The sequence below is a fragment of the Anser anser genome, assembly GCF_964211835.1.
Source record: "Anser anser genome assembly, chromosome: 18".
NCBI classification, from domain to species: Eukaryota; Metazoa; Chordata; class Aves; order Anseriformes; family Anatidae; genus Anser; species Anser anser.
The window spans coordinates 2828717-2853136 of NC_139739.1; the positions used below are offsets into that span (position 1 = coordinate 2828717).

At 42.7% G+C, this 24420-nt stretch overlaps 1 protein-coding gene across 2 annotated transcripts; it reads right to left on the minus strand.

The window, feature by feature from the left end:
- Window positions 1–3974: 3974 nt before the first annotated feature.
- BCL7A (BAF chromatin remodeling complex subunit BCL7A) lies at window positions 3975–23983 on the minus strand. 2 transcript variants are annotated; one of them, XM_083804260.1, is made up of 7 exons: window positions 23720–23946; window positions 19479–19587; window positions 15809–15890; window positions 12346–12442; window positions 10248–10415; window positions 8144–8265; window positions 3975–7160 (listed from the first exon to the last, which is right to left on the minus strand). In XM_083804260.1, the coding sequence occupies exons 2-7, from the start codon at window positions 19511–19513 to the stop codon at window positions 7089–7091; spliced, it is 576 nt and encodes a 191-aa protein (XP_083660386.1). In that variant the 5' UTR covers window positions 19514–19587; window positions 23720–23946; the 3' UTR covers window positions 3975–7088. The 2 variants fall into 2 exon arrangements, with proteins under 2 accessions (XP_083660386.1, XP_083660385.1); XM_083804259.1 differs by lacking the exon at window positions 19479–19587 and having other exon boundaries at window positions 23720–23983.
- Window positions 23984–24420: the final 437 nt, after the last annotated feature.

The following is a 24420-nucleotide window of genomic DNA, read 5'->3' on the forward strand; positions in this document are numbered from 1 at the left end:
CCCGGGCCGGCCCCTGCCGCCCGCTTAAAGGAGCCGGGGCCGCCGGGGCCGCCGGGGCCGCCTCCGCCCTTCCCCCGCCGTCTGCACCGCCCCGCTGCCGCCTCAGCGCCGCGTCCCTCAGCGGCCGCCCGCCCTGCAGCGCCCCCTCAGCCCCGCGGGCTCCCCCCGAGGCGGTTTTACCTCAGGGAAGGGCCCGGCCCCCGGGGGCAGCCCCCGGCCCTTCCCTCAGGGAAGCTCGCAGCCCCGCAGCCCGGTTACAACGTATGATTTCAGTGCAAAGGGTTGTTGGGCCATCCTGCCGGCTCCCATGTACCCGAAACAGCTCTTGGCCATGACTGACACCCACCCTTACACCATCACGGAACATCCCCGTGAGGCATCCACCAGCCTTGAGTCACCAAGGAAGGGGAGGGAGGACACCATGTCACAAGGCCCCCGTGCCATGTCCCCACAGCCCCTCAGGGCTGTCCCCAGTCCTCCTGGGGGCCACTGGTGTAAAATCGCCAGCGTGGCACTTCCACCCCGCTAGAAAACTTCATGGGGTGTGAGGTGGTGTATGGGGAAGCCTCAACTAGAAACGCGTAACCACCTCTGGCCAAAAGACTGAGAAGTCTGAGCAGGCTGTGGTCATGAGGAACAGAATCATCACGAGGTCTGTGGCAATACACTTCCTCAGAAAAACAGCTCTAAGCTGGGGGGAAATTTATAAACCTAAGAGATACAGAGCACAGCCGAGAGCTTGCTGAAGAATGTTGGCTACGCTAGAAGCATTTAATGGCTTTAAACTATCTTTAACATTGAAAACTGCTTATTATAGACCAGAGGCAACCTGCAAAAAGCCAGGGCAGCTACAGAAGAAACAGGGGAAGCTGCAAACGCAGCTGAAGGGGTCAGCCTGGAGTCACAGAGAAAAGCCTGGGACACCGGGGCTTCCCCTGACAGCCAGGTGGCTCTGATCTAACCCACGAACCTGCCTGGTGCCGTGCATAAAATTAGCACGATGGTTCCAGGGGAAGATTGGATTTCATCCCTCTCAAAACCATAAGGAAGTAATGGATCCCTGTAGATGAAAATAAAAGCACATCAATCGGGCCAACAGATGTATTAGCCTGGGGAGAGAGCAGCAGCTTACAGCACGCACACAAAAAAAATATACATACAGATCCATATATAAATCAAGAAAAAAAATTGTTTGCTCTGTAGAGCAAACCTTCAATACCAGGAGAGTAATTGTGTTCTAGGTGGCAGACTCCAAAGCACTGGTTTGAAATTGTTAATGTACGTTCAGCTCTCTTAAAAGAAAAAGCAAGCTCTTCTTTGCAGTCTTCCTTGGGGGAAGGAAAATACTAAATTGCCATGTGCCGCTTTCTCCGCTTTGTAAGACCAGGAATAAGAGGAAGGGAAAACTCAAGGGATGGACATAGAGAGCCTTGGGCACGGAAGGAAGAGGCTTGCTTACAACATCACAATTATGTCCTTGCAGTAATCTAACACTGCATTAGAGTGCATGAAATCAGGACAGATCGCTGTGTTTAGGAGAGCAGTGTTAAGTTAAATATCTCGCCACACATGAAAGGAGCAGGAAGGCACCATCACATCATGTGAGGGCTCCGAGAGAAGCCTTTAAAATCAACACTGACATTTAGCTCTTAGTCAAAACTACATATGACTACAATTTTTAAGAAAAAGCCATTCATAATTAAGCTTCAAAGAAGCTGAATATTGCTAGCTTAGGTTAGCAGTGGTGGTGTTCAAAAAGAAGAAAAAAAAATACCACCACCACCAAACACACAAAGCTATCTCCCAGCAAGACATCCTCGTCAGCACTCCAAGTGCAAAAAAATGAAAGCATTCCAAAGCAACGTTCAGAGTAAGCCTTGTAAAACTAGTTAAAGTTTGTTAACGTACCTGAACTAACGAAACCTCACAACTACGCATCAGTGGCAGTGCTGTCTACAGTACTTTCACAACAGCCTGCACATTAACCTTGCAGGGGTGGTTTGCTTACAGATTTATTTCTTCCTGTACGGAAAGAGGCAATTTGTTAAAATGAAGTTGCTAGGTTGCAATGCAATTTCTAAAGAAATGTTAGTAGCACACCTAACCATTATTTAAGACAGGGGTAGCAGTCTTCAGCTTAGGGTTTTATGAGCAGCTCAAGGTTTTTTTCCTCTAATCATCCTCAGTGCAAATACCACAGATGCAAGGAAAGATGTATCCCTAAAAAAAAAAAAAAATGCTTTGGAGACAGACCTTTTGACTAGCCTTTAGGTCACCAACAACAGTTCCAGGAGGCACAGGAAAATACTAAGGGACCACAGCAGCATCTTTTGGCTATGCTTTTTCTTACTGTTTTTAGCAATCCGCAGTGCAAGGCACAATGTCGTAGGCCCCCATCTTCTGCTGCTGTTCCTTCACCAGAGCAGGCTTTTAGCACAGGAGGAAACAGCCATTTACTTAGAATTCAGCTGTAACACACATTCAGCAGAGAGACATTCGAGCTGTTTAAAAATATACCTGCAGCGTACTCCACAACACTTAGCGGTAAGAAATTATCCTTCTAAATCTACAGACAGGAAGATAAGCCTTCCCATTTTGATGAGGAATGAGGCACGGGAGCTCAAGGAGACTTACTCACAGCCTCAGACCGTGGGGCTGATTGCAGGAGCTGGGAGTCCAGCCATCCCGTTACCACTCCGCTGACCCTTCTGCCCATCCTGCTCCCAGGCAAACCACAGGGCCAACCTCCAGCTCCGTATCCGGCTTTCCAGTCTGCGCTGTTGCTCACTCCTTTACTGGCAGAAGCCTTACCTGCTCAGTCTTTTACTTCTGGGACCTGTCTTTAATTACACCCTTATTCGTACCCGTTCTTTTCCCCTTTCTCTCTCTCCCCTCAGTTCCACCCTACCCCTTATAATTCTGCTGATTTAATTCCCTAATCCATAAAAAAGGAAAAATAACTATTTTTTTTTTCTCCCAGGGTAGCACACTGAGGTGGTTCATAAGAGGATCCCATGAGCACCCCATTAAATGCAAGGGAGGCATCAAAACCAACCGGCCAGGAGAAGACAAGCTGGTCGTGGCTCCCCATTCTGGCAGCAGTGAGCCAGCACAGCTGCCTGTCAGACTGTGAAACTACTTTGGGACAGAGCACACACAACACTGAAAATAACCAGGGCACTTTATATCCAAACTTAAGTTACCACAACACCTTAGCTGACTACCAAGCCAGCAGTAAGCACCTTAAATTACCAAATTATTCTGCAGGCTGCTGTAATTACATTGCCCGTATTTATTTGTTTGCTGCTGTTATGTTACCCCCACTCCCAATCAGTGTCCTGCTAACACATCAGAACAACTTTGGTCGAAATCAAGTGAATCATTTTACACGTTACCAAATAAGACAACACCATAGAACGCACGTTTTAAAAGACTATAAAATGGGAATTTATTTTAAATTTAAAAAACAAAATGAGATTAAGTTTCTTGATAAAAATTATTCACACAGCATTCATGTTGTGATTTTTTATTTTATTTTTGAAATGAAACCATTGTACATTGTACAAACCATAACTACCGATGGAATAAATAAGTGAAAAATTATACTGCTGTACAACACACACACACACAAATCATAAGATGGAAAACGATTAGGTATTGAAGAAAACAAAATTCTTTACACCTTCTAACAGGCCCTTAGATATAAAGAACATTCCAAAACATGACAATGTTTATGTATGAAGATAGCCACCCAAAACCAATATTTTATACTGCCTTGTTGATTTTTTTTTTATTTTTATTTTTTGTCGTTTTGTAAGTGCCAGCACTTTTTGGAATGTTTAACAACTACTTTCCCAAGCATAAAAATTCCAAGGAATAGTTCTGCTATAAAATGTTTGGCTGAGTAAATCGCTTATTCGGAAGGCCTTCCCACACGTTCCACAAACTCAGCTAATTTACTTGCTTGCTTCTAGTTTCTTTTTTTTTCTTTTTTTTTTTTTTTCGTAACTGAAGCTCCAACATTCAGCATTGTAGCAAGGAAGCACTTCTTGATATTTGCACTATTTCTAAAACATTAGCTGTATGAGAACTTTCAGTCATCTTGAAGAAAATTACATCTCTCCTTCTGCTCCACGTCTCAATGCTTTCAATAAACCCTTTTACAGTGAGTTCATAAAACAAGTTTCTGGTAGAGACAGGTCCAAGCCAAAAAAAAGCTGGATTTAGATCTGGTTTCAAACCTCAGGTTGGTTTGAATTCGATGTTCTGGTTTGGTCCCATCTGTACTTTCTGGCATTAAAATGTGTTTAATCACATCCGTTGGCCCATAAATGTTATCAGGCACTTCAAAAAAAGACTAATAACAGTCTTATACACTATTTTGGATTTCTTCATACCAGGTAATGTCAAAGTCTCTTTTCTTAGAGGCTGACAATAACAGGTCTAAGGAACCCAAATCTATCTGCTTGTTCAGTTGTCTGTTGTCACTAGAATCTCTGGTTAACAAAAAAAGTTCTGAATGTATCCTGTATAAGCTGTAAATAAAGCAGTACTAGTTTAGAAATAAAGCCTCTAGGAATATGATTATGATGCCTTATCTTGTAAGCCACAGAACAATGAACAGTTCTGAGCAGAAGCCACAGGAGAGAAAAGGAAGTTTATAATTAAACCTGTTGATGTCAATAATGCCAATAAATGTTTCTATCTAATGAAAAATTTGAGGTATTTTTAGTGCTATTTATATATTTTATTTCTTCCTAAAGTACAGGAATTAGTTTCTAAACAAAAAGTCTATTTATTCCCTTGGAAACTTCTACAAAATTAAAATTAAAAACTTGCTGCGATGCACCTGATAGGGATTAGTAAAAATGACTACTTATCAAAGGTGGCATCAGATTTGTTTTGTTTTAGCATTAAAAATAACAAAAAAAGTTAGTAAATCAAAAATATTTTTAAGTTTGAATCTCTCTAAATTTGCCCATTTAATATATCAATAGAACTTCTCACAAAATATCACTTAAATCTGAATGTAATATACATACAAATCAATCGTCATTGACCAGTTATCCACATTTTAGGCATACACACAATTCAAGAGAGAATTCTACCGTTTCATTGCATATATTGTGCAAACATAGTTTTTGGCTCCTCATTTCCTTTTTTTTTTTTTCAGAATGTTAATGGACTTCATGATCAGACCAGAAATCCCAAAAACTTATTAGGGAGCACACTGTTTTCATGAATGATTTGCAACCAAATTTTATTCAGTTAAAATCCAAAAAGTTTATTTCAACACAAAAGAAAAGTTCCGAAACTGAGTGTCATATGTTATTTGGAGTTTAATCCTACAAACATCCTATGGAAGGTCAGTATTGGCTCCCCAATCCTCCCTCCCTCTACACCCTCCCCCCGCTTCCCCATTGTTTTTCATAATAAAGTGGTAATTGCAAACGCAATGCAGTAGTCTAAGTGCAAGCCATTTTCACTATTGGAGAATTCAGAAATAAATAAGCTTAATGAAGAGCTAATTATGAAAATGTATCAACTGGAAGCAATTTTTTCATTTAAAAAAGTATTTACAGTTCTTAGCTTACAAACTATATGCAACCATTTCCATAGCTGTGAGATCATATTTTAAATTACAAGCTCCACCTCTCACACACAAAGTGAAGAAAGACTAAGGGCCTGATCCAGCAACACGTGTGTGTGTGCACACGTGCACACGCACGTGTGTGCATAAAGAGAATTAAAGTGAGAAATAAAGCGGTTCGCACCGATACCAAGTATTTATAACCGGGTGCTCATCCTGGAAGCACAAAGCCCGCTGGAAGATCAGGCCCTTGTGACCTGACCTTTGCAGTGGTTCTGCACTTCTAAATGCCACTAATTTGAAGGGAGTTGCACATGCTTAGTGCTTTTCAATCAAGTTCAGCATAAGCACACTTTGACATAATTGGAAAAAAAAAAAACAACATTTCTATCAATGATGCAAATACTATGGAAAAAAACAAGGCTTATTTACAAGACTTGCTCAAAGGAAAAAAAATAAATCCCAAATACAGTATTAACCTGGAACGCAGAAGTAAACATCTTATAAAGGAACAGTACAATGAAATCCAGTTCAGTGAAAACCTCATATCAAAAAAGACCAATTGAAAGTAAATTCACTGTGCATCAATCCCTTTGATCCTATTTATGTACATAGTGGAACTCTTCTGTAAAGCAAGTTGTACCCAGTACAGAGATCTGGACCTAATACGCAAGTATTTTAACTGTTGTGTTATAGTATATATTCAGATCTGGACTATAAATGGTAAACAGATCATGTTAACTTCTGATGAAGTTAAGTATTTAGAAGACCAAATTTACAGTTGCGAATGCCATGCATTCAATAAAAGATCTCCACTATAGCTGCTAAAATAATATATCAAGCTCCTTTTTCTCCTTGGACTCCAAGAGTGAAAATGGCTTCCTGATCTGTATTTATTAAAATTTAAGCACCAGGGATTTAAAAATTAAAAACAAAACAAAAACCCCAAACAAAAAAAAAAAAAGAAAAAGAAAAAGAAAAAGCCTTACTACACGGCATTATACAAACATAGGCCACTTTGCAAAGGAGACAGTTGCAAAACAACTTTTAAAAGTTAAAAGTTAGCACTGTTTTCAGAACACAAGGCACAAAACAAAAGCAGACATCACGCCAGAACAATGAACTTCACATGAAAGCTAATACCTGACCTGTACCATCCTTAAATATCTTACAATGTTAAATAGAGAAATGAAAAAAAAATACAGCAGCAACATAATTGTAATTTTGACTTTAGAAACAGTGCGTAGACCCCTCCTGAGTTGTTTACTCCAACCATTTCAGAGACAGTAACTTAAAAGTTCTCAATGTTTGTTTCACAGGAAAAAGTTTTCAGTGTCTGAGAAGTTAAACCTTTGTTAGGCTTTCTTGGATTTTTGCTTGGTAACTTGAAAAGTTAGGAGTTCTGTCCTCATCCAAGAGAAGATGCTTAAGTAAGGTTGTTCTATAATTAAGCCCACTGATGTACCTTACGTAAAAACTGACCAGAAAAATCTATAGTCTAAATCTCTTCAACGTTTTGTTGGGAAGCCTCTACTTTCATCTTTTTAGAAGGTGGCACTCCTTCAGAGTCCTTAATGGTGGTGGGGGGAAAGAAAAACAATCATGTTATCATTGCACTCAATTTCAGGTGCCATAAACATCAAACAAGAAGCAAGAACAAATTCCCCGGTGTGTCATTTGTGAAACAGAAAGCATCCCCGGAGACAAGAATAACGTGACCAAGTCAATTTGCTTCCGGAAAATCACTCCTCTACTTACATCTTACTTCAGCTTCTTTACACTTGCGTCATCTACTGACAAACAAAATTCTAGTTCCGGGCTAGAAGCCGCAGGGAATGTTCCAAGCACCAGCAAGGCTATACCCGACTTCCCTCAGCTCCACACGTGAGCACAACCCACACCAAGTGCACATGAATTTGTTCCTGCTGTAGCAAAAGCAACCTCTACAGGACAGAACATGGAATGTTTTGAAAGAGCAAGGTGTGCACTGAAACAAGCCAACCACCCAAGAGGAAAACCAATGGTCTGAGCAGTGCTCTGAGCATTTCAGTATGAAGGGGACAATTAAAATGATAATTGCTTTCTCCCACCCACCTGGAATTTTTCAGTATTCTCAGTGAATAAACATCAGAACACTTTGCCCATGGAATCTACAAAAATTCCCGTTCCTACCCGCTGTATGAATTTACTTTTCTAGAAAGCATTTTATGCCTGAATGGTCCTCAAAGGCACTTTTTCAGTAGGTTATGTCCAAACCACTTATTAACATTAAACTTTAGTATTTTCTTACAAAACTAACACAGCCTGGTATAGGAACTTGAAAAGTAAACCAGACCGATTGAGTGTTACCCTTCCTATTATGTGAAATGCAAGAAGGCAATCAAATTAACCACACCACCAGATACATGTATGCATTTAATACTCTACATCTGATTTACTGTCATCACCTTAGGAAATGAGCATAAATACACTACTGGCCTCCTTACATTTGCTTTTTGGTAAAAATGCTCTTTTCCAAATTCCAAGTAATTGGGCTTTTGTGCATAAGGTTACCTGAGAGTTTTTAGATGCCTCTGTAATTATATCATTTTCTCCAGAGGACTGAATTTCTGCTTTCTCTGAACTATTCATGGAATTTTCCATTGAAGACTGTGAGTTCTGTTCATCGGAGGTATCTGAAATTTCAAGAAATTATTGTAAACACATGAGAGCATTCAGCAGGAGCTTTTAGGATATTTTCTCACTAGCACCTGGGGATCATACAAATTTCTCCCACATGTAACCATTAATGATAACATACATAACTGTACGAATATAATGAATTAAGTTTAAACTCCGAGACCAAAACCGCGGGCTGCTGCCACTTGAGATCTTTGCCTTCACGCTGCCGGCTGTGTACAATTGCTGGAGCCAGTCCCTAGAGGGAGCTAAACTCACACACACCTTGTAACACAGAACTGTGCAATGCTGTCAGCAAATAAGTTTCAACATAAACTTTGCGAAAGGGCTGAATGAACACAAGGACAATTTTAAACCAGAAGAGGCGGCTACAGAAAGGGCTGAATTGTGATAATTAATGACCCAAAAACTATGTAGCTAAGGCTACAGAGCGAAGTTATATTGCTGAATTTTGATTCAGATAATTAAAATGCACTTTTTTCCCTTGATACTACATTTAAGATAAAATTTAGAAATTCAGTTGGATATCTTAACCATTAAGGGTGTAGAATTTTCAAGTCTGGTGCATACTTGTGAAGAAGTCATCCCGCTTGTTACAGCTCCTACCTGCTTCCAACTTTTTTTGTTCTTTAAAGCAAAAAGAAAACCCACACCTGTGCTTGCTCAAAAAGCAAGGCTTAGTGTAGTTAACATGAGAGAGATGTAAAAGGTCATTAACCCTACCCTGCTGAACAATGTCACAGTTACATGGGTTCGATGAGATTAACACTTCAGTGGATTATTTAATATATTTTTAAACACAGCATATTACCAACAGAGAGACCATGTCAATAAGGAGTGGTTTATGCCATGACTTCTCCCTTTTGTTTTACAGTAACCAACTCTGGAACTAATCCAGAGAACTCGGTACGATTTTCCTTGAATCTAAATTTAGTCAAGGGAGCTTGTGTGCTATTAACAGCTTCACACAAACAGGTTCAGACAATATTAGACCTAGGAGTAGATCCTTACAGTTTACTGTATCACAAATATGCTAGTTTAGATTTTCTCTGAAGGATATGGCATTCTAGTTTATTTCAATTTGGTGACGATTCATTCGTCAAAATTTAACTCCCCATGAACAATGACAACTTTCACATACTTCACTGTTCCGGTATTACCAAGATAAAAGCTCTAAATTTAAATTGGTTACTGGATCTACTGAGCTAAGAACGTAATCAGGAGGGCATAATTTAATTGCTTTGCTATGGGAAGAATTTTGCGACCCAATAATTAGAATGGTGTTAAGGACATTTTATCTGTTAAAATAGGATAAAGTCACTTATCTTTCAAAGAATATATATATACTGAACATGTTTCAATTATCCAAATATGATTCAAAGAATGTGGTTCAGAACAATCTCTTAACCCACATGTATTTTTCATCTGTACAACGGCAATACGATATTGTAGCTCTTTTAGAAAACGAAGACAGAATTCAGAACTAAGTTTTGAATAAGCAACTAACAAGGTTAAGAGAGAAAGAAAGCTTACATTATACTTTACACAATTAAAAAATAAATAAATAGATGTAAAAGTATCTCATCTCACTTTTACTTTCACACTAGGTAACAAACATTCCCAGACCTACAAAAGTAACTCTTTCCAGAGTTTGTGCGATTAAATGGAAATAGGCATTTCAAACGTTACTTTGAAAGAAGAAATAATTTAAGACAGATTATGGCAACAATAAACCAAGTATTTTGTTTGTTTCCTCTCTGAAATGACTTTGAATGTCAGTCTGACCTTTCCTGTTGTACGGAAGAATCACGGATAGGCAAGAGAGATTATGGCTCATTTTCACATAAACGCTGAGAACTCAGAAGCCATTTATTTCAAACTGTTATTATTCAGTTCTTAAAATGGACAAGCAAATAAATGATACCATGATAAAGGATTGCATTTTTTGTTTGGCTTTAAGGATGGTCTTTCAGCTTACCTTCTGAACCAGGCTGCTCCTTTGCTTCTGTCTGAGTTTCATCAGACTTTACTTCAGTGCCATCTGCTTGTGTTGCCAAATTCTGTTCTGGTGCCGGACTTGAATTGCTACTGTTTTCTTGTTTTATTGGAGAAGCATCAGCTATTGAACTCTGGTTGCTATTGTCATCTGTTAACAAAAGTGTTTAGAACAAGAAAGCCCGATTTGAAAAGCTCTGAATAAAAAGCACGACTTAATTCTTCCTCTTTTTTTTCCCTTTTTTATTCCCTGATAACACAGGGTATAGTCTACCTTGTTGGAGTTGAAATCCAGTAGTATTTACGCTAACACTGTATCTTAGCTTATTCCACACCACCACCATCACAACTTCTGCTTTTGCAGCCTATGCTGTAATCCCAAGTTTTCTAGCAGTTACTAAAAACCAGAAAACTTCAAGAAAGGTGCTTTAAGTAATATTATACAGTAAAACCAAGAGTGTTTTGCTCAGATTACTTCCAAAGAACATGGAATTTTATAATGCAAGTAACACAGAACAACTGAAGCAACAGTCTCATTTTATAGTCCACCTAATAAAGGGCCAATTAAACATTCATGCTACGGATATCCATCACCGCAAAGCTCTGATGAGCAGGTGGTTTTTGAAGTGTCTTGAAGGTCAAAAAAGTGCATGCTGTTATCAAGGTAAAATGTACCATCCAGTCCTAATACCAATAGTACTTTAGCGATAGTTGTCCAGAATACTCACTAGCCTCAAGTAGCTTGATCACGAAAGCTTTCTGCAACACAGATCATGTTTTGGACTTAACAAGAAACGTCCTGTTTGTACCCTCTTCTTTGTGAAAGCCAATGACAGCGGTTTAAATATCTCAGCTAATACTTTACTGATAGCACTGGGGTGCAGCTTCCTGTAATCTTTAATCCAGTGTAACCATGGGGAACTGAGACAGAAGCCCCCGATCCCTAAAGAAAACTAACCCAGCAAACATTATTAGTTAAATTACTAGCATGTAAGCTGATCTACCTCCCTCTGCATCTGTACAATCATTACATCCAAAGGACTTCAGAAATGCATAGCCAGTGATGGGATAGCCATCTCTTTTCAGAGTAGCCTGAAGATAAGATTAAGCTTATCATGAAATTGTACAGTATGGCTTAAAAACACAAATGATATATGATTAATAAAGCAAGTATTATATTCACTTCATGGATGGAGGAACAAGGCTTAAGAAAATTAAATGATCTGACCAAGGCAAAAGCTAAGAAGTTGGCAACACTGATGAAAAATTAATCCAGTCTGTGAATATCCCACTCAATCCTTTAATCGCAAGATCGTTCTCATTGCAAACACTGCAAAAAATAACTAAGAGGCAATAAAAATGCAAATAAAGTTGAAATGAAAAAATTAAATCCTGCCAAAAAGTGACCCTTTCTCATCAGTTCAAATGGTGCTGCATTCTCAGCCACAATTGCTACCCAAACATATAGAAAGTAAAAAATTAGAGCTGTACAGGCTTCTCTGTAAAAAATACCACGCTGATATTCAACAGTCCACACTTTTTAAATTGATCTAATAGTGCCTGACTGGCAAGCAAAATGTTTTCTTAACCAGTTAATTTCATCAAATTGAGGTAGAAGGGAGACAAAGCAGCACCACAGCTTGCTCTCTTGGCTCTTGCTGATTTTTTTTGACCTGACTCACCTATTCCATTAAACAAGTACAAAGCCTGCACAAGTGACGGTAGGCGCCACTGAGGCTTTGGGGGCGTCTCCTGGTTCTTCAAGCAGCAAGCTTGACAGAGTTACTTACTTCACCTGAGTATAGCATTTGGATAGTAGATATTCACATTTTTATTTTCACATCTAGGCCCACCACCAATTTTTCCCCCCACATACGCAGCCCAAATAAAAATGGCATTTAAACAACTGTCGGTACAGCCACAGAATAGAAGTGCAAGGTACCAAACTGGTGTCTGATGCCATTCTCACTTTGGCCTAACTATGCTGTCCATACATCCGAGCAAGGGAGAATTTGACACTGTTAGCTTCTACTTTCACAGCAGCGTAATAGGGTAATTTGGGCTGACCTTCTCCCACTCACCGTGCATGTCCATCATCCCTGGAGAGGAGCTGTTCTCCGGAGTGGTCACTTCGGAGCCACATTTTTCATCTTTGCCTTTTTTCTTATTCTTATTTTTCTGAAAAACAAAAAGGTACCACAAACAAGACTATCACCATGAAAAAAAAAAGCGTTTTAATATAAAGCCCTTTCCACTCACTACTTCTGTAAGCATCTCGCTTCATTTCAAGTGAAAAACACCGAGGCGATAATCACTGATGTTGCCAATATTGCATTAGTCCCAGTAATCACAGAACTGCTCTTCTAATTGACACAAAACAACATTCTTCATGACACAAAGCACTAGCCAGAAGTTCTAGTAGCTGTTAGTACTTAAACATGTTTTTCATCATTAGGCCGCGGCACAATTTTTGGAACAAGCGCAACAGTTCTCAGTACTACCTCTCATTCTGCAAGCCCAGAATCAGAGGCACGATGATTAAATGACTTGCTGAAACTGAGTCAGAGAACTTGGGAGGTGCTGGCTGCTAACTTTGTACTCAGATCAATTAGCTACGAAAGCAAGGTCAAAGGAATCTCTGCCACAATGGGAAAAAAGCAGCACACTAATCAGTGGCAGGGACGAAGATTCACAAGCTACCCGATTTCTGCCTGCTTAACTCTGCTCACTCTATGTTTTATGGATATTAACACACTACTGCCTAACTCAGGATATTCTCCCCTTTGTGTCAGGAAGCTTGTACAATGCACCTAGGCAACCGGAATGCGTGCACAACAGAAATAATGACAGATCCAGAGTTTTTAAACTAAAGAGACAGCTTTTTACCTCTTTCTCAATGACCAATGCTGCAGAAACCTTCTCCTCTATACCTAATGCTGTTTCTTCATTAAAATTAGAAGATGGATTAAGAAAAATCAGATAGCCTAAAACAAAGAGCATAAACAAGACAGTCCTACATGGACAATAGGTCACAACGTGCTCAGGACCAAACAACAGTACGGACCGCACGCCTTAAAACAAAGGAAGAGACATTGGCATCCATCACGTGGAAAATCTGCGTCTGCTAAGGGATGCAGCATTTTCAATTAAGAGGTGACGTAATCAGTCTCAGAGGAGAAAGAGCCAGCTGCACTGCTTTTGGAGGACCCTGCGTGCCTGCTGAGAAGACGATTAAAAGCCTGACTCTAGGAAGAACGCTCAACAACCTCTCCATTTGGTTAGGACAATGTTCTCCAACAAGGAAGGCAATAAAACCAAGCACAGTCTAAAACTGCAGAAGAAATTCAACAAGTAGGATCTGGAAAGACTTTTTCCTTTATCTCAAACAGATCATTAGGCTTTTTAAACCGTATTTTTACTTCAGAGAGAGCAAATGGAATGACCCAGATTTTATTCCCTAATACATGAAACAAAGGTGAAAGCGCACGGGCTTCTCTATTGTTGCAAAATCAAAGTTCAGAAGGGATAATCTCTCCCAACTTTTCTTAAGGTAAAAGGACACTTTGGGCACAAAAGAAGTAACTGAACTATTTAAGCTGAAAGGTGTTTTGGTTGTTGTTGCTGTTTGTTTAGCAAAGTGAGGTTCCACAACAGCCTTCCAAAGCTAGTGGGAGGACAGAACTTAATTCCAATTCAAAGAAATGGCAAAGTGGCTTAGGAACAACATGTGAGGAGGGAAGTAACCTAATTGGTGTTTGCTAAAGTCACAGATAATTTCCATTTGAAACATGAAGCAATAAAGAAGATCCCATTCTTCTATTCTAGTGAAAAGCAAGAATACTCCTTCACAAGAGGATGAAGTTGGATATAAAACGATGTCTGTAACAAAACTAAAGAGCCAAGATGACCTCTACCTAGTTGTCTTTTTTTAATGCATGTACTTTATTATTGTAAGAACTTCCTGAGCAAAATACAAAAACCTTACGACATCAAACCTGCAACTGCAGCTGCAGAACAGCCTCTACTTGTTCCGAACAGAATGCGACTGCAGGACACAAAATGAACTGGTCTTGAACTGTCTCCAGTTCAGCAAATATGAACCAAAACCTGAAGATTATGGCTCAAAAACCATACTTGAACTCTGCAAGTAGCGACGGCTATACAAGGCCATTCTTCCTAACAAAGAACCTGACTTGAGGTACCAGGCACTTTGAAAGTCCATCCAGAAACTCAACAGAAATTCTGCTTCAAAGTTCTGTTGTACCCACCACGCAAGTATAGCTTCACTGCTGGAAAATTATTTTTGGAAGCCATGAGCCTAAGTATTTCTCTTTCTCTCTCTCCAGCTTCCTCCCTACCCACCTCAATCCCCGCAATGTCTAATAAGCAATAAAATCAAGGCCAAGCATTGGACAGCTAGACAGAATGAACAAGTGTCTGTGAAGAAAACAGGGAAAGTTTCCAAGTTCACAAACGGTTATTTCACGGAGAAAATAAGCTCACGCTTCGGACGAGGACAAAAGGCAACTCTGATCGTCATAAAAATCTGTGCTACAACCACAGGCACCAAAGAAACAGACTCAAGTAAAACAACACTAATCAAACATAGGTCTTGAATTTGGACTTTGAGTCACTTTTGTGGCAAGATTGTAACACTGCCTTATCTGAGAACCATCATTTTATACATTTATTAACATAGTAGTTTTCTTTCAAACAGGTCTGAACTCGTATTTCAAATAAAGTAAAGCCACAAGACAGCCCAAGGAAAGGGCACCAAACTTAGGATGCGTATCCTTTTGTATTGATAATTAACTGTGGTACCATGAATTAGTTTTCTCTCTATAACAATATCTCAATTTATAACGTGAGAGTAATACTGGTATTGAAAAACAATTTATAAGTCCTATCTACTTTGATTTTTACACTTGTTATTTTTATGACACGTGATTATGGCAAATGAACAGTGCACACCAGAGTATAAACATGATGCATACACCAAACATCAGCAAACAAACATTACAACAGAAGCACATGGGCTGTACTGCTTGGGCTGGTTACCTTAATGCAAGAGGTCTCAGTTCCATGGGAGTTTCCTACCCTTACTTCAAGGTTTTGCACCTATTTCTCAGCAAAACAACAGTGATGCACAGATAGAATACATTCTCTGTGCAGTTCCAAAGCAGCTTTCCTTTAAAGCATCAGGCAGAAAGGGAGGAAGCATAACTGATGTCCTGCTTCCATCCCCAACTCTATTGATGATTATGTTGGAGAAAGATTTCAAAACAGTTTCGGAGTCGAATACATAACAGTTATCTGAGAATTGATCCAAGCTGACTCCAGAAGACTGCCACCTGCTGAACCACCACCACCACCACTTTTTGTGGAGATCAACATTTTCTCTACAGCTCTTCTGTCCAAGTGCTTGTGAGACCAACACCAGTCTTAGCTTAGAGGCTCAAAGAACTGAGAGCATATTTTGTTCAGCTTTCCCTGAATGCAAGTCTCTACATCTCGAGAAACGCAAGGTATCTGCAGGATACTTACATCATCGACTTTAGGCTCTGTTACTGGTACCCATTTGTAAATCCTTAGGGATGTGTCGCCAACTGTCACCCACTTCTTCTCCCTACAAAATTACAATGCAGGAGAAGTTAAAGTTAAAATTCGTATTCAAAATAAAGTAATCTACTATTGTAAGTTGTCAAGGATTTAAATAGGCTATTAAGTAGGATGAGCTCTATTACATCGTCTTAGCACTGCATTGTGCAAATTGTTCTTTGCATTTCAAAAATTTGTTAGAGCGCTGCTAACCTCCAGATTTCTGAGGGCTGTTACGTGACTAGGTGAGTAACTGCAGTAGCAGTAATAAGATCAGGATTAACAATACCGTTAAGAAGAATAGCTATTGCAAATGTAGATTTAATGCCTACAATTTTCACTTAAGTTTCCAGAGAGCAAAAGAAGTTTTAAACAGACCAGTGTGTTTTGATTGTCGTGAAGCTGTTTAATGGTATTAGAAATCTGAATGCATTTTGACCGTCTGAGGTTTATTTCTGGGTAGAAATCTGCTGCTAGCGATTTAACATTCACTCAACACTCCTGTCAGACAACCCTGGAATTCTTGCCTCAGAACCAAAAGCCCTACAGGTACCGATCTGTGCTGTGAGGCACAATTCAGACTCAGGAAAGCCTGGCTCTCTCGGACAGGGGAGGCTGAGGACGCTATTAGAGGGAAAAAGCAGAACCTACAGCACTCTGTGCAGACCCCTGCCAGCCAGGCACGAAGTCATGACAGTGACAAATGTGAAGGAAATCTGGCCGGAGGGTGTCACTACATTAGGGGGTCACACGGACACCGAGTGCAGAGATGGCAAGGACGCTGAACACTGAGTTAAGGGATGAATTCCTTGAGGTCTTTACATGAGAACATTAAAGGAAGGTCCAGAATGCCAGAGAAATTTCATCACATTTCTGAGATCAGTTTTCGGGTCACAGATCACCACTACTGGTTCCTGGGTTTGCAATCTAGCTCTGCAAATGGATCGATTGAAAGTTAACAACAAAGACCAATTCCATTAAAAATTCAGGAACATCTGAAATTAATTTGGCATGAGATCTCAAGCATTTTTGTTATTTCGTTGTTAAAAACACGTTTAAATAATAGATTTGGAATCCAGTTACAGATTAAAAAGTAATGTTCTTTGCAGGATGGGAGAAGCTGCATGTGACTCCAAATACATATGTGATAGCTCCGTTTTTAGAAAGGGCTCCCAGAGTCAAAAGCAGCCACATTGTACAAATGCCACAAACATCCTCTGTGCTATTTGTTTTAGCTCCTAAAGCCAATCTTATTTGTTTTCCTATTAGAGGAGACACCTTCCTGTTTTAAAAAAAGAGAGAGAAAGAGAGAGAAGCTACATATGGCAATTTTATAAGTTTTGGATCTGTCCACGAGGATATTTTAATTTAAGTGCAAGACTACTTCAGATTCTTTTCTTTCCCACTGCTCTACTGGAGCACAGTTTTCCCTCTGTGTGTTTAGATGCATCCGTTTATGTGCACTAGATGGCTAAAATATGTCAAGAAACAATTTTATGCTAATTTGGAGCTCTAATACTAGGCATGATAAAAATGACAGTGGAGATGAGCATGTCGATAATGAGAGCATACTTAATTGTGAGGAGATGATCATGACATAACTTTTTCTTTTTTTTTTTTTTTTTAAAGGGTACAAGACAAACTAAACTTATTTCTAGTTAGGAAAACCTTTGAAATTATGGAAATAAAACCAGCTGGGGTTTTGTTTTGGGTGTGGGGGAGGAGGTGAACAGATGTTTAAAAAAAATCAAGATTTTAGCCTTTTCCTACAGCAAAATATTACTTAGAGATGCTGCACTGGAAAACCAAAAGTTCAAGATACCTGTTAGCATCTCAAAGCAGCCTCACACAGCATCTTCACTGGACAGACTGTAGAACACAGGAGGAAACCTATATTAGTAACTTTTTCCTTCTATTATTAAAGTTAGCCCTGACATTTTAATCTTTTGAGCTTCTTAAGTACCACTTTAAGTTCTGACAACCTTCAGCTACAGGGATTTTTTTCTGAATTCAATACACAGTAATTCAGACAACAATGGGAATAAGGATACTCCGTGAGGGAAGTACACCACCATCCCAGTCCTGCAAACACAGTTAAAAAGAAAACCCAACACCAAACTGCTGTTATTCACGTATTTTACATGTGTAAGCATTTGCAGCATGGACCGTTTAAGACCATAAAAGTATTCATAAGAAAAAAAACGACAAGCTCCTCTAAAATGTAATAAAATCATCGGCAGCACAAACAGAAATCTGTTAACAAAGAAACGTAATGACTCTCAGACATTTAAGTTCAACAGGGTAAACTCACTTCCGAATTTAAAATGGGTATTGCAAATAAAGCTCAGGGTATTATCTGCAGTATTTACTGTCTTTCCATTAAAAACACCAACACCAAACCCCCAAACCAGTTCTACTCCAAACCCCCCAGTTTTTGGTGCAAAGTCACCAACCCCAGCTGCTGATCGGGGACATGTTTTTTTATTCATTTACAGCTGACAATTTACTCATGCTGCCTGTAACACAAGGTTTGCTAAGTGGTGCCCAAACTACAAAATACTCTCACTGGCCTACAGCCGGAGTGGGCGTAAGAATTTGTGAGATCTCGTGCCCATTCTGTTGCAAAACCCCAATTTCTGCCCATTTTCCTGGCTGCAGAACAGACCTGCTGTTGAACCCACGGATCTGGAGATGCTGACCAGAACTGCTCCCCCGGTGACTCCCAGGCCACCTTTGTCAAGAAATCGCTGGGCAAGAATTTGTTCTGCAGGACCCTGCTACACAGCCTGGTCTCTGTGCCGATGGGTGGACTGGAAAGAGTGGAAGACCACCATCAGCCTGACAGCCCATCAGGCTGAAAATGTGGCAATGATCAATTTCACTTGTCTACCTAACTCCAGAGCTTAAAAAAAAAACAAATAATCATCATCATTTTTTGTGGTTCTAAACCTGTCCTATTCCTCCATGCATGGCCCAAGCGTAACACCAATGGAAATGGCAGAATTTAAAATATATATAATAATTTTCTTTGCTTTAATCTTCCACGCTGAAAAGCATCTTAAATATTTTAGTTACAGGCAATTCAGAAGCTAGTCAAGGAAACAGAAACAAACCCTTACACGTATCTGAAATCGTGTTACAGCATTTTAAAATTCTGAACCATATCTGCACAGCATTTTAAGGACAGCCAAGGATACGCAGGGTAGCCATTAACATCAACACTTCTTTAGTGGTTATGCCTGAGGCATACTAATATCCCAGAAGTTATATAATTATATACTCAATTCCCCGTTTCAAATAGCCCCAGATTCTTGGATGTATTTATATTTTGTGTGTTAACACTAAAGCTCCGAAGATGCATACCAAATTCCACGTATAAAAGTAATATACTGGTGAGCAAACACAGCAGTGTATATTACACTTATACATAAAGTGTCAAGGCAGCTTTTGCAGCAGCAGCGAGTGCTAGAAACATTCGATGGCACGGAAACAGAAAGCCTTTACTGCCAATACATCGTCATTCAAGGAAAGGCTTTCACACACGTGTTTGGCTTTTTACCACGACTACCGTTTAGCAAAGTGATGTGTATTTACACGAGGATTTGCTCCCACATACCCCATCTTCTGTTGATGATCACGAAGTGACGTCATAATGCTGAATTTATCACATCACACTCACTTGCATTGCAACAGAGTTTGGTGAAAATCACAGAATTATGACCTCCCTGTGGGATCAAGCAAAGGAGAGAGGGGGATGGGAAAGAAAATGCCATTATTATACACACAAAGTGCTGTCAGATGCGCAAATAAAGATGTTTCTGAAATGGAGGCTGGCTTTTCAGAGCACGCCTAGTGCTATGCAGATGTTTGTCTAGTGACTAACGTGAGGTAGCCCCAGTACACGTGGTGTTTCTTGACCACGCTGCAAATACAGTGAAATAGGACGTAGCACGACTGGACAAAGGCCACCCTCTGTCTAAGGTCATCTCAGTACGCTGCAGTAGGAGAGTCTCCTTCAACTTACGCATGCCAGCAGGTTTTTAACCACGTTCTGCTGGGCTCCACGTCGCCACACGCAGCTTTTCTTACAGTCACGAGAAACGCGGTTTGCAAACGACAGAACTCTCCCTTTTACATACGTCCAACTCCCACTGAAGTCAGAGAGCACGCTCTGGCTCAACAAGAAGTAACCATGAGCCAGAAAATCCATATTGCAATTCATCCATGGTAACTGCTTGGAGCGCTACAGCACTCCAAGACAGCTCCCTCGCACACTGGGTGGTTTTAGTTCAGCTGCCCCTCGGCCTAACTCGAGGGGCGCGGGGCAGCAGCAGGCAGGCAGCCTTTTCCAGAGGCATCACGTTAAGAAGTTCTCCCTCCTAACTACTTTTCGGAGTGAAAATCTCTTTCAAGAAGGAAGCGAGGGCAGCAAAATCTGCAGCAGCTCAATCTCAGAGCATTACATACCATATAAAACTATTTTAGCGAGCCCGAGTGGAGACAAGAACAGAGAAGCTACAGCAGCAGCACCGACGAGTTCTGCTGACTGGTGGCAGCGAGATCCCAGGCACGCTACCGGGCAGCACCATCTCACTGCCCGTGGTTGTTGTGCTCGGCATCTTTTACACCACACGCTTTGCTTTAAGCTTCAGCCCAAGCCATGCCTGGCTCCACAGCCAGCTCTCTGCCGTAATAAACCCACAGCGCTTCAACTACTGTCAGAAGCGATCCACGCTCACCTCTTCTTTATGAGGTATTACCACAATCCCTAGATTACAGCTTGGATGAATAGGTCCCAAAAAGGCCAAATGACTTACACAAAGGTTCTGCAACTCAACGACAAGCCACCACAAGGAGATTTCCTCGTTCCTGAGCAGGGTACCTACCCCCAGCAGCCACACCATGCCTCCGTCCTGAAACGTTTGCACAGTTGTCCGAAGGTTCAGCAGTGCTGGTTACCCATGCACGTTATTTCACTGCCTCCCGAGACGACCTGCTACTTATGCTTGCTGGCTGCCCGTTACTTTTCTTTTAGTAAATAACTGCATTTTCTTTCACTTAAATCCAGCCTTGTAAGACAAGAGTGTTTTCCACTACTTTCTAACGCTGGTTGAAGACACCGTACTTTTTTCCTCTCTCTTGTTGAGGACCCACTTAGAACTACACATCTCTTTCATTCTTTAAGACAAAAAACAACCCTGTACCTTCTTCAACTCATTCCAGTAAATTTAACTCCTTTTGTTTAACTAGATGGAAAGAAAAATAAGTAATAAGTATGGTTAAAAAAAAGTTCAAATGCCCTCTTTAGGCCTGAAAAATCTAACATTTCTGCCACATGAATACAACACGACCATGTATTCTGTAAGACACGTGTCTTAGTGTTGTCTAAATTAGAAGCTCATTCACAGGAGTGGTTTAAACAAAGGAGATAGGGCCACATTAATCTCAAGATAACAGCCTAACAACTTCACTGTTTACTACTATAAGCCAAGTTCCAGCAATAGCAGAAGCGCTCGGCGCTCTACAAACACACGGGAAGATAGGGCACCTGCACCAAAGGGCTCGCTGTCTAACAATATGTATTTTCCAAGGAACAGAGCCTGTGCTGATGGAAACCGACTTGCCATGGGCACACGAAGAGCTGGAGCAACAGAGGCACATAGTAACCTGCACAGCGGGGCTGCTGCACCCTTCACTTGCGGATTACCTGATGGTAATCCTCATGGCTGGACCCACCATCAGTTCAGAAGAGTTTGTGGTAAGCACTGTCTGCCTCTCTCCTCGTCTCCGGTACCGAAAACTCTCGGTGCACAGGTCTCAGAAAACCCTGTCCTATGAAGTGTTGCGTGCAAGGTGTTTCAATCTTCAGTGGCTGCATTTCCACAGAAGAGCTGTGGATGGCAACAAATTGCTCCTATTATGCAAATGAAACTGCACACTTGAAATTGCCTATGTGGCTCCTCTGAAGATGCAGGAATTGCTAGTGTGTAAAGTTCAATTTCACAAGTCTTCTCAAAACATTTAAACCACAAAACACAGAATCTCTCTTATTTTCCACTGTACTTGACTGCAGGTGGTGGTGGGTAATCTTGAGATTCACCATCAAATTATGATTCCTTTAAAAGTAGGAAAAATGGTTTATGTAAATACTTGTGAGAGGCACATACAAGAAGCCACAGGATACTTCTGACAGTGATCAGAAGAAACGTTGCATGATTCTGTACAGTAACCCTTTAAAGCAAGCTGTCTCTCATGAGGGTTAAAGTGTACAAAATCTATTTATACCGCAAGATTTGTTTTAAAGAGGAAGCCATAGCAACTGACATGATGGCAGACAGCTCTTGCCAAGGGAAAAAAAAAAATCTAGATGTTTTGTTGAATGGCCAAGCTTCTGCCTCTCCTCCTCCCTGAAATCCACAAACCAGGACTCAAAGGAAGCACGCTGCGCTCATGAATGAAATGCCTACAGACAAAACACTACAGTCCCACACATCCAGCCGTAAGACTCTCTGATCAAAAGTACTGTCACATCACCGCACATCGTTCCGATCCTTCGGAGCTGGCCCACTAGGCAGCAAACAGCACTTAAAAACGCCAGCTGAGCGGAAGAGAGTTCCTGAAAGCAACCGAACTGCGATGCCCAGGCTGCTCCAGCTCCTTCCTCAGCGGGTGGATTCTCCGAGATCCCCATCCCGTGGCCCTGCATTATCGGGCACACGTCCTGCTTCTTTGTCCAGCTCCAGCCAACTGGCCCACTCGTGTGCTCAGGGCCGTTTAAAAGGCAACAGCCCGTTTCGCTGGAGTAGCAGGCACGTTTATTTCCCTATTTTGCCTTTCTTTCAATGAAACCGAAGAGTTAGCTGCGCATCCTAACAGAGGTGCCCCCTTATTTCATCAGGTTGGAAACAAAACAAGGTTATGCAGATTAGTACCAACCCAGGGGATTTTCCGTGGATTTCAAACGTTTGAAAATACTTTAAGATTACGGAACGGAGAGTCAACTTGTTGGAAGAGAGACTCTCCGGAGTCACACTGGCACTGCTCCCCAGCCCACCCAAAGCACCGGCCTGACCGTGCAGAGCTGACAGCAGCTGCTTCGCTGTGCCGCCGAAATACCTCGCGTCGCTTTTCAGGATGCAAGCGGAAAAAGACAAAAGCAGAAAATGCCCAAACACGCTGAGGGCCTGACAAAAGGGACCCGTTCCACCGGGGGGGGAGACCCAGCCTTTAATTATCCCGTTTCACCACAAATTCAGGCGGCAGTCCCGCTCGCCCTCTCCGGCCCCGCTCCGGTTTTGTGCGCGCAAACCTCGGAGCCTTGAGGGGCTGGGAGAGGAGTAGGAAATTCGAGAGAAGCCGTTCGAGTTGTAGAGCGGTGTTTTATGTGGTGTTTTTTTTTTTAAAGAAAGAGGTTCCTTCAAGCGGTACCCCGGCCTCGGAGCCCCCCCCCGGGGCCGCTCCTCAGGGCCCCGTGAGGGGGGCGGCGGGCGAGGGGCGGCGGGGAGGGGACCGGGGGCGGCGAGAAGGGGACCGGGGGCTGCGAGGAGAGGACCGAGGGCGGTGAGGAAGGCCGGGGGGCGGCGAGGAGGACCGGGGGCCGCACAATGGAGCCGCCGCAGCCCTCAGCCGCCGCCGCCGCCTTCCTGTGAGCGGCTCCGCGAAATGGCTTCTGGGCGCCGCCGGCTCCCCGCCCCCCGCGGCCGCCCGGCGGGCTCCGGGCGCCGTGAGGGGAGGGAGCGGGGGGGGGGGGGGGGGGAGGTGTTGGGGTGTTTTTTGGGGGGACCCGAGGGAGGTTTTGGGGTGCCGGGGAGGAGGAGGAGGGCGGCGCGGGGTCCCGCCGCGGCGCGTCCCGCTCACCATTTGCGCACTTTCTCGATGGCCGCCATCACCCGCTTGATATCATCCTTCGCCCGGCTCCGGGTCTCGGCCCGCACCGAGCGGCCCGACATGCTGCTTGGGGGGCTGGGGAGGGAGGGGAGGGGAAGGGCGGCCTCAGCGGCGGGGAATGCGGCGCGGCGTCCGTCCGTCCGTCCCTCCGTCCGTCCGTCCGCCCTCCCGCACGCACAATGCTCCCTCGGCTCGGCGCCGCTCGGCTCCGCTCGGCTCCGCCCGCCAACGGGGCCCGCGCACCGCGCATGCGCGCCCCGAGCCGCCGCCGCTGCCGCCATCCCCGCCGACCGCCGCCGGGGGCAGCCCGCGCGGGGCGGCGCTGTGAGGGGGCTCCGTGAGGGGCCGGCGGAGAGTCGGGGAACGGCTCGGATCGGATCCGGTCCGCTCCGATCGGACCGGGTCCCTCCCCGCCTGCCTGGCCCCCGCGGCTCGCCCCAGCGCTGAGGGGATCGGCGCCGCCGCCTCCCCTCAGGCGCCCCCCGTGTGCAGCCGCCCCCCGTGAGGCGGCCGCTCCGTGACTGAGCGCGGAGCCCCCCCGGCCCGCAGGGCCCTCCCTCAGGCAGTGGCTGTGAGGTTTCTGAGCTGCCTGAAATAATTGCTGTGGAATGAAGCTGGTTAAAAGTAGAGGATCAGATCCGACCCGTCCCTGGACACACACAAGCACATCA

Bases quoted from the DNA above. Each gene is read 5' to 3' on its own strand.
- BCL7A (XM_083804259.1), bottom strand. From the start codon at position 23,811: ATGTCGGGCCGCTCGGTGCGGGCCGAGACCCGGAGCCGGGCGAAGGAT. The intron at 10,416-12,345 runs GTGAGTGGGAGA...TTTTGTTAACAG, and splicing joins AGGGATGATGGACATGCACG to ATGACAATAGCAACCAGAGT. The intron at 7,161-8,143 runs GTAACCTTATGC...ACCACCATTAAG, and splicing joins AGGCATCTAAAAACTCTCAG to GACTCTGAAGGAGTGCCACC.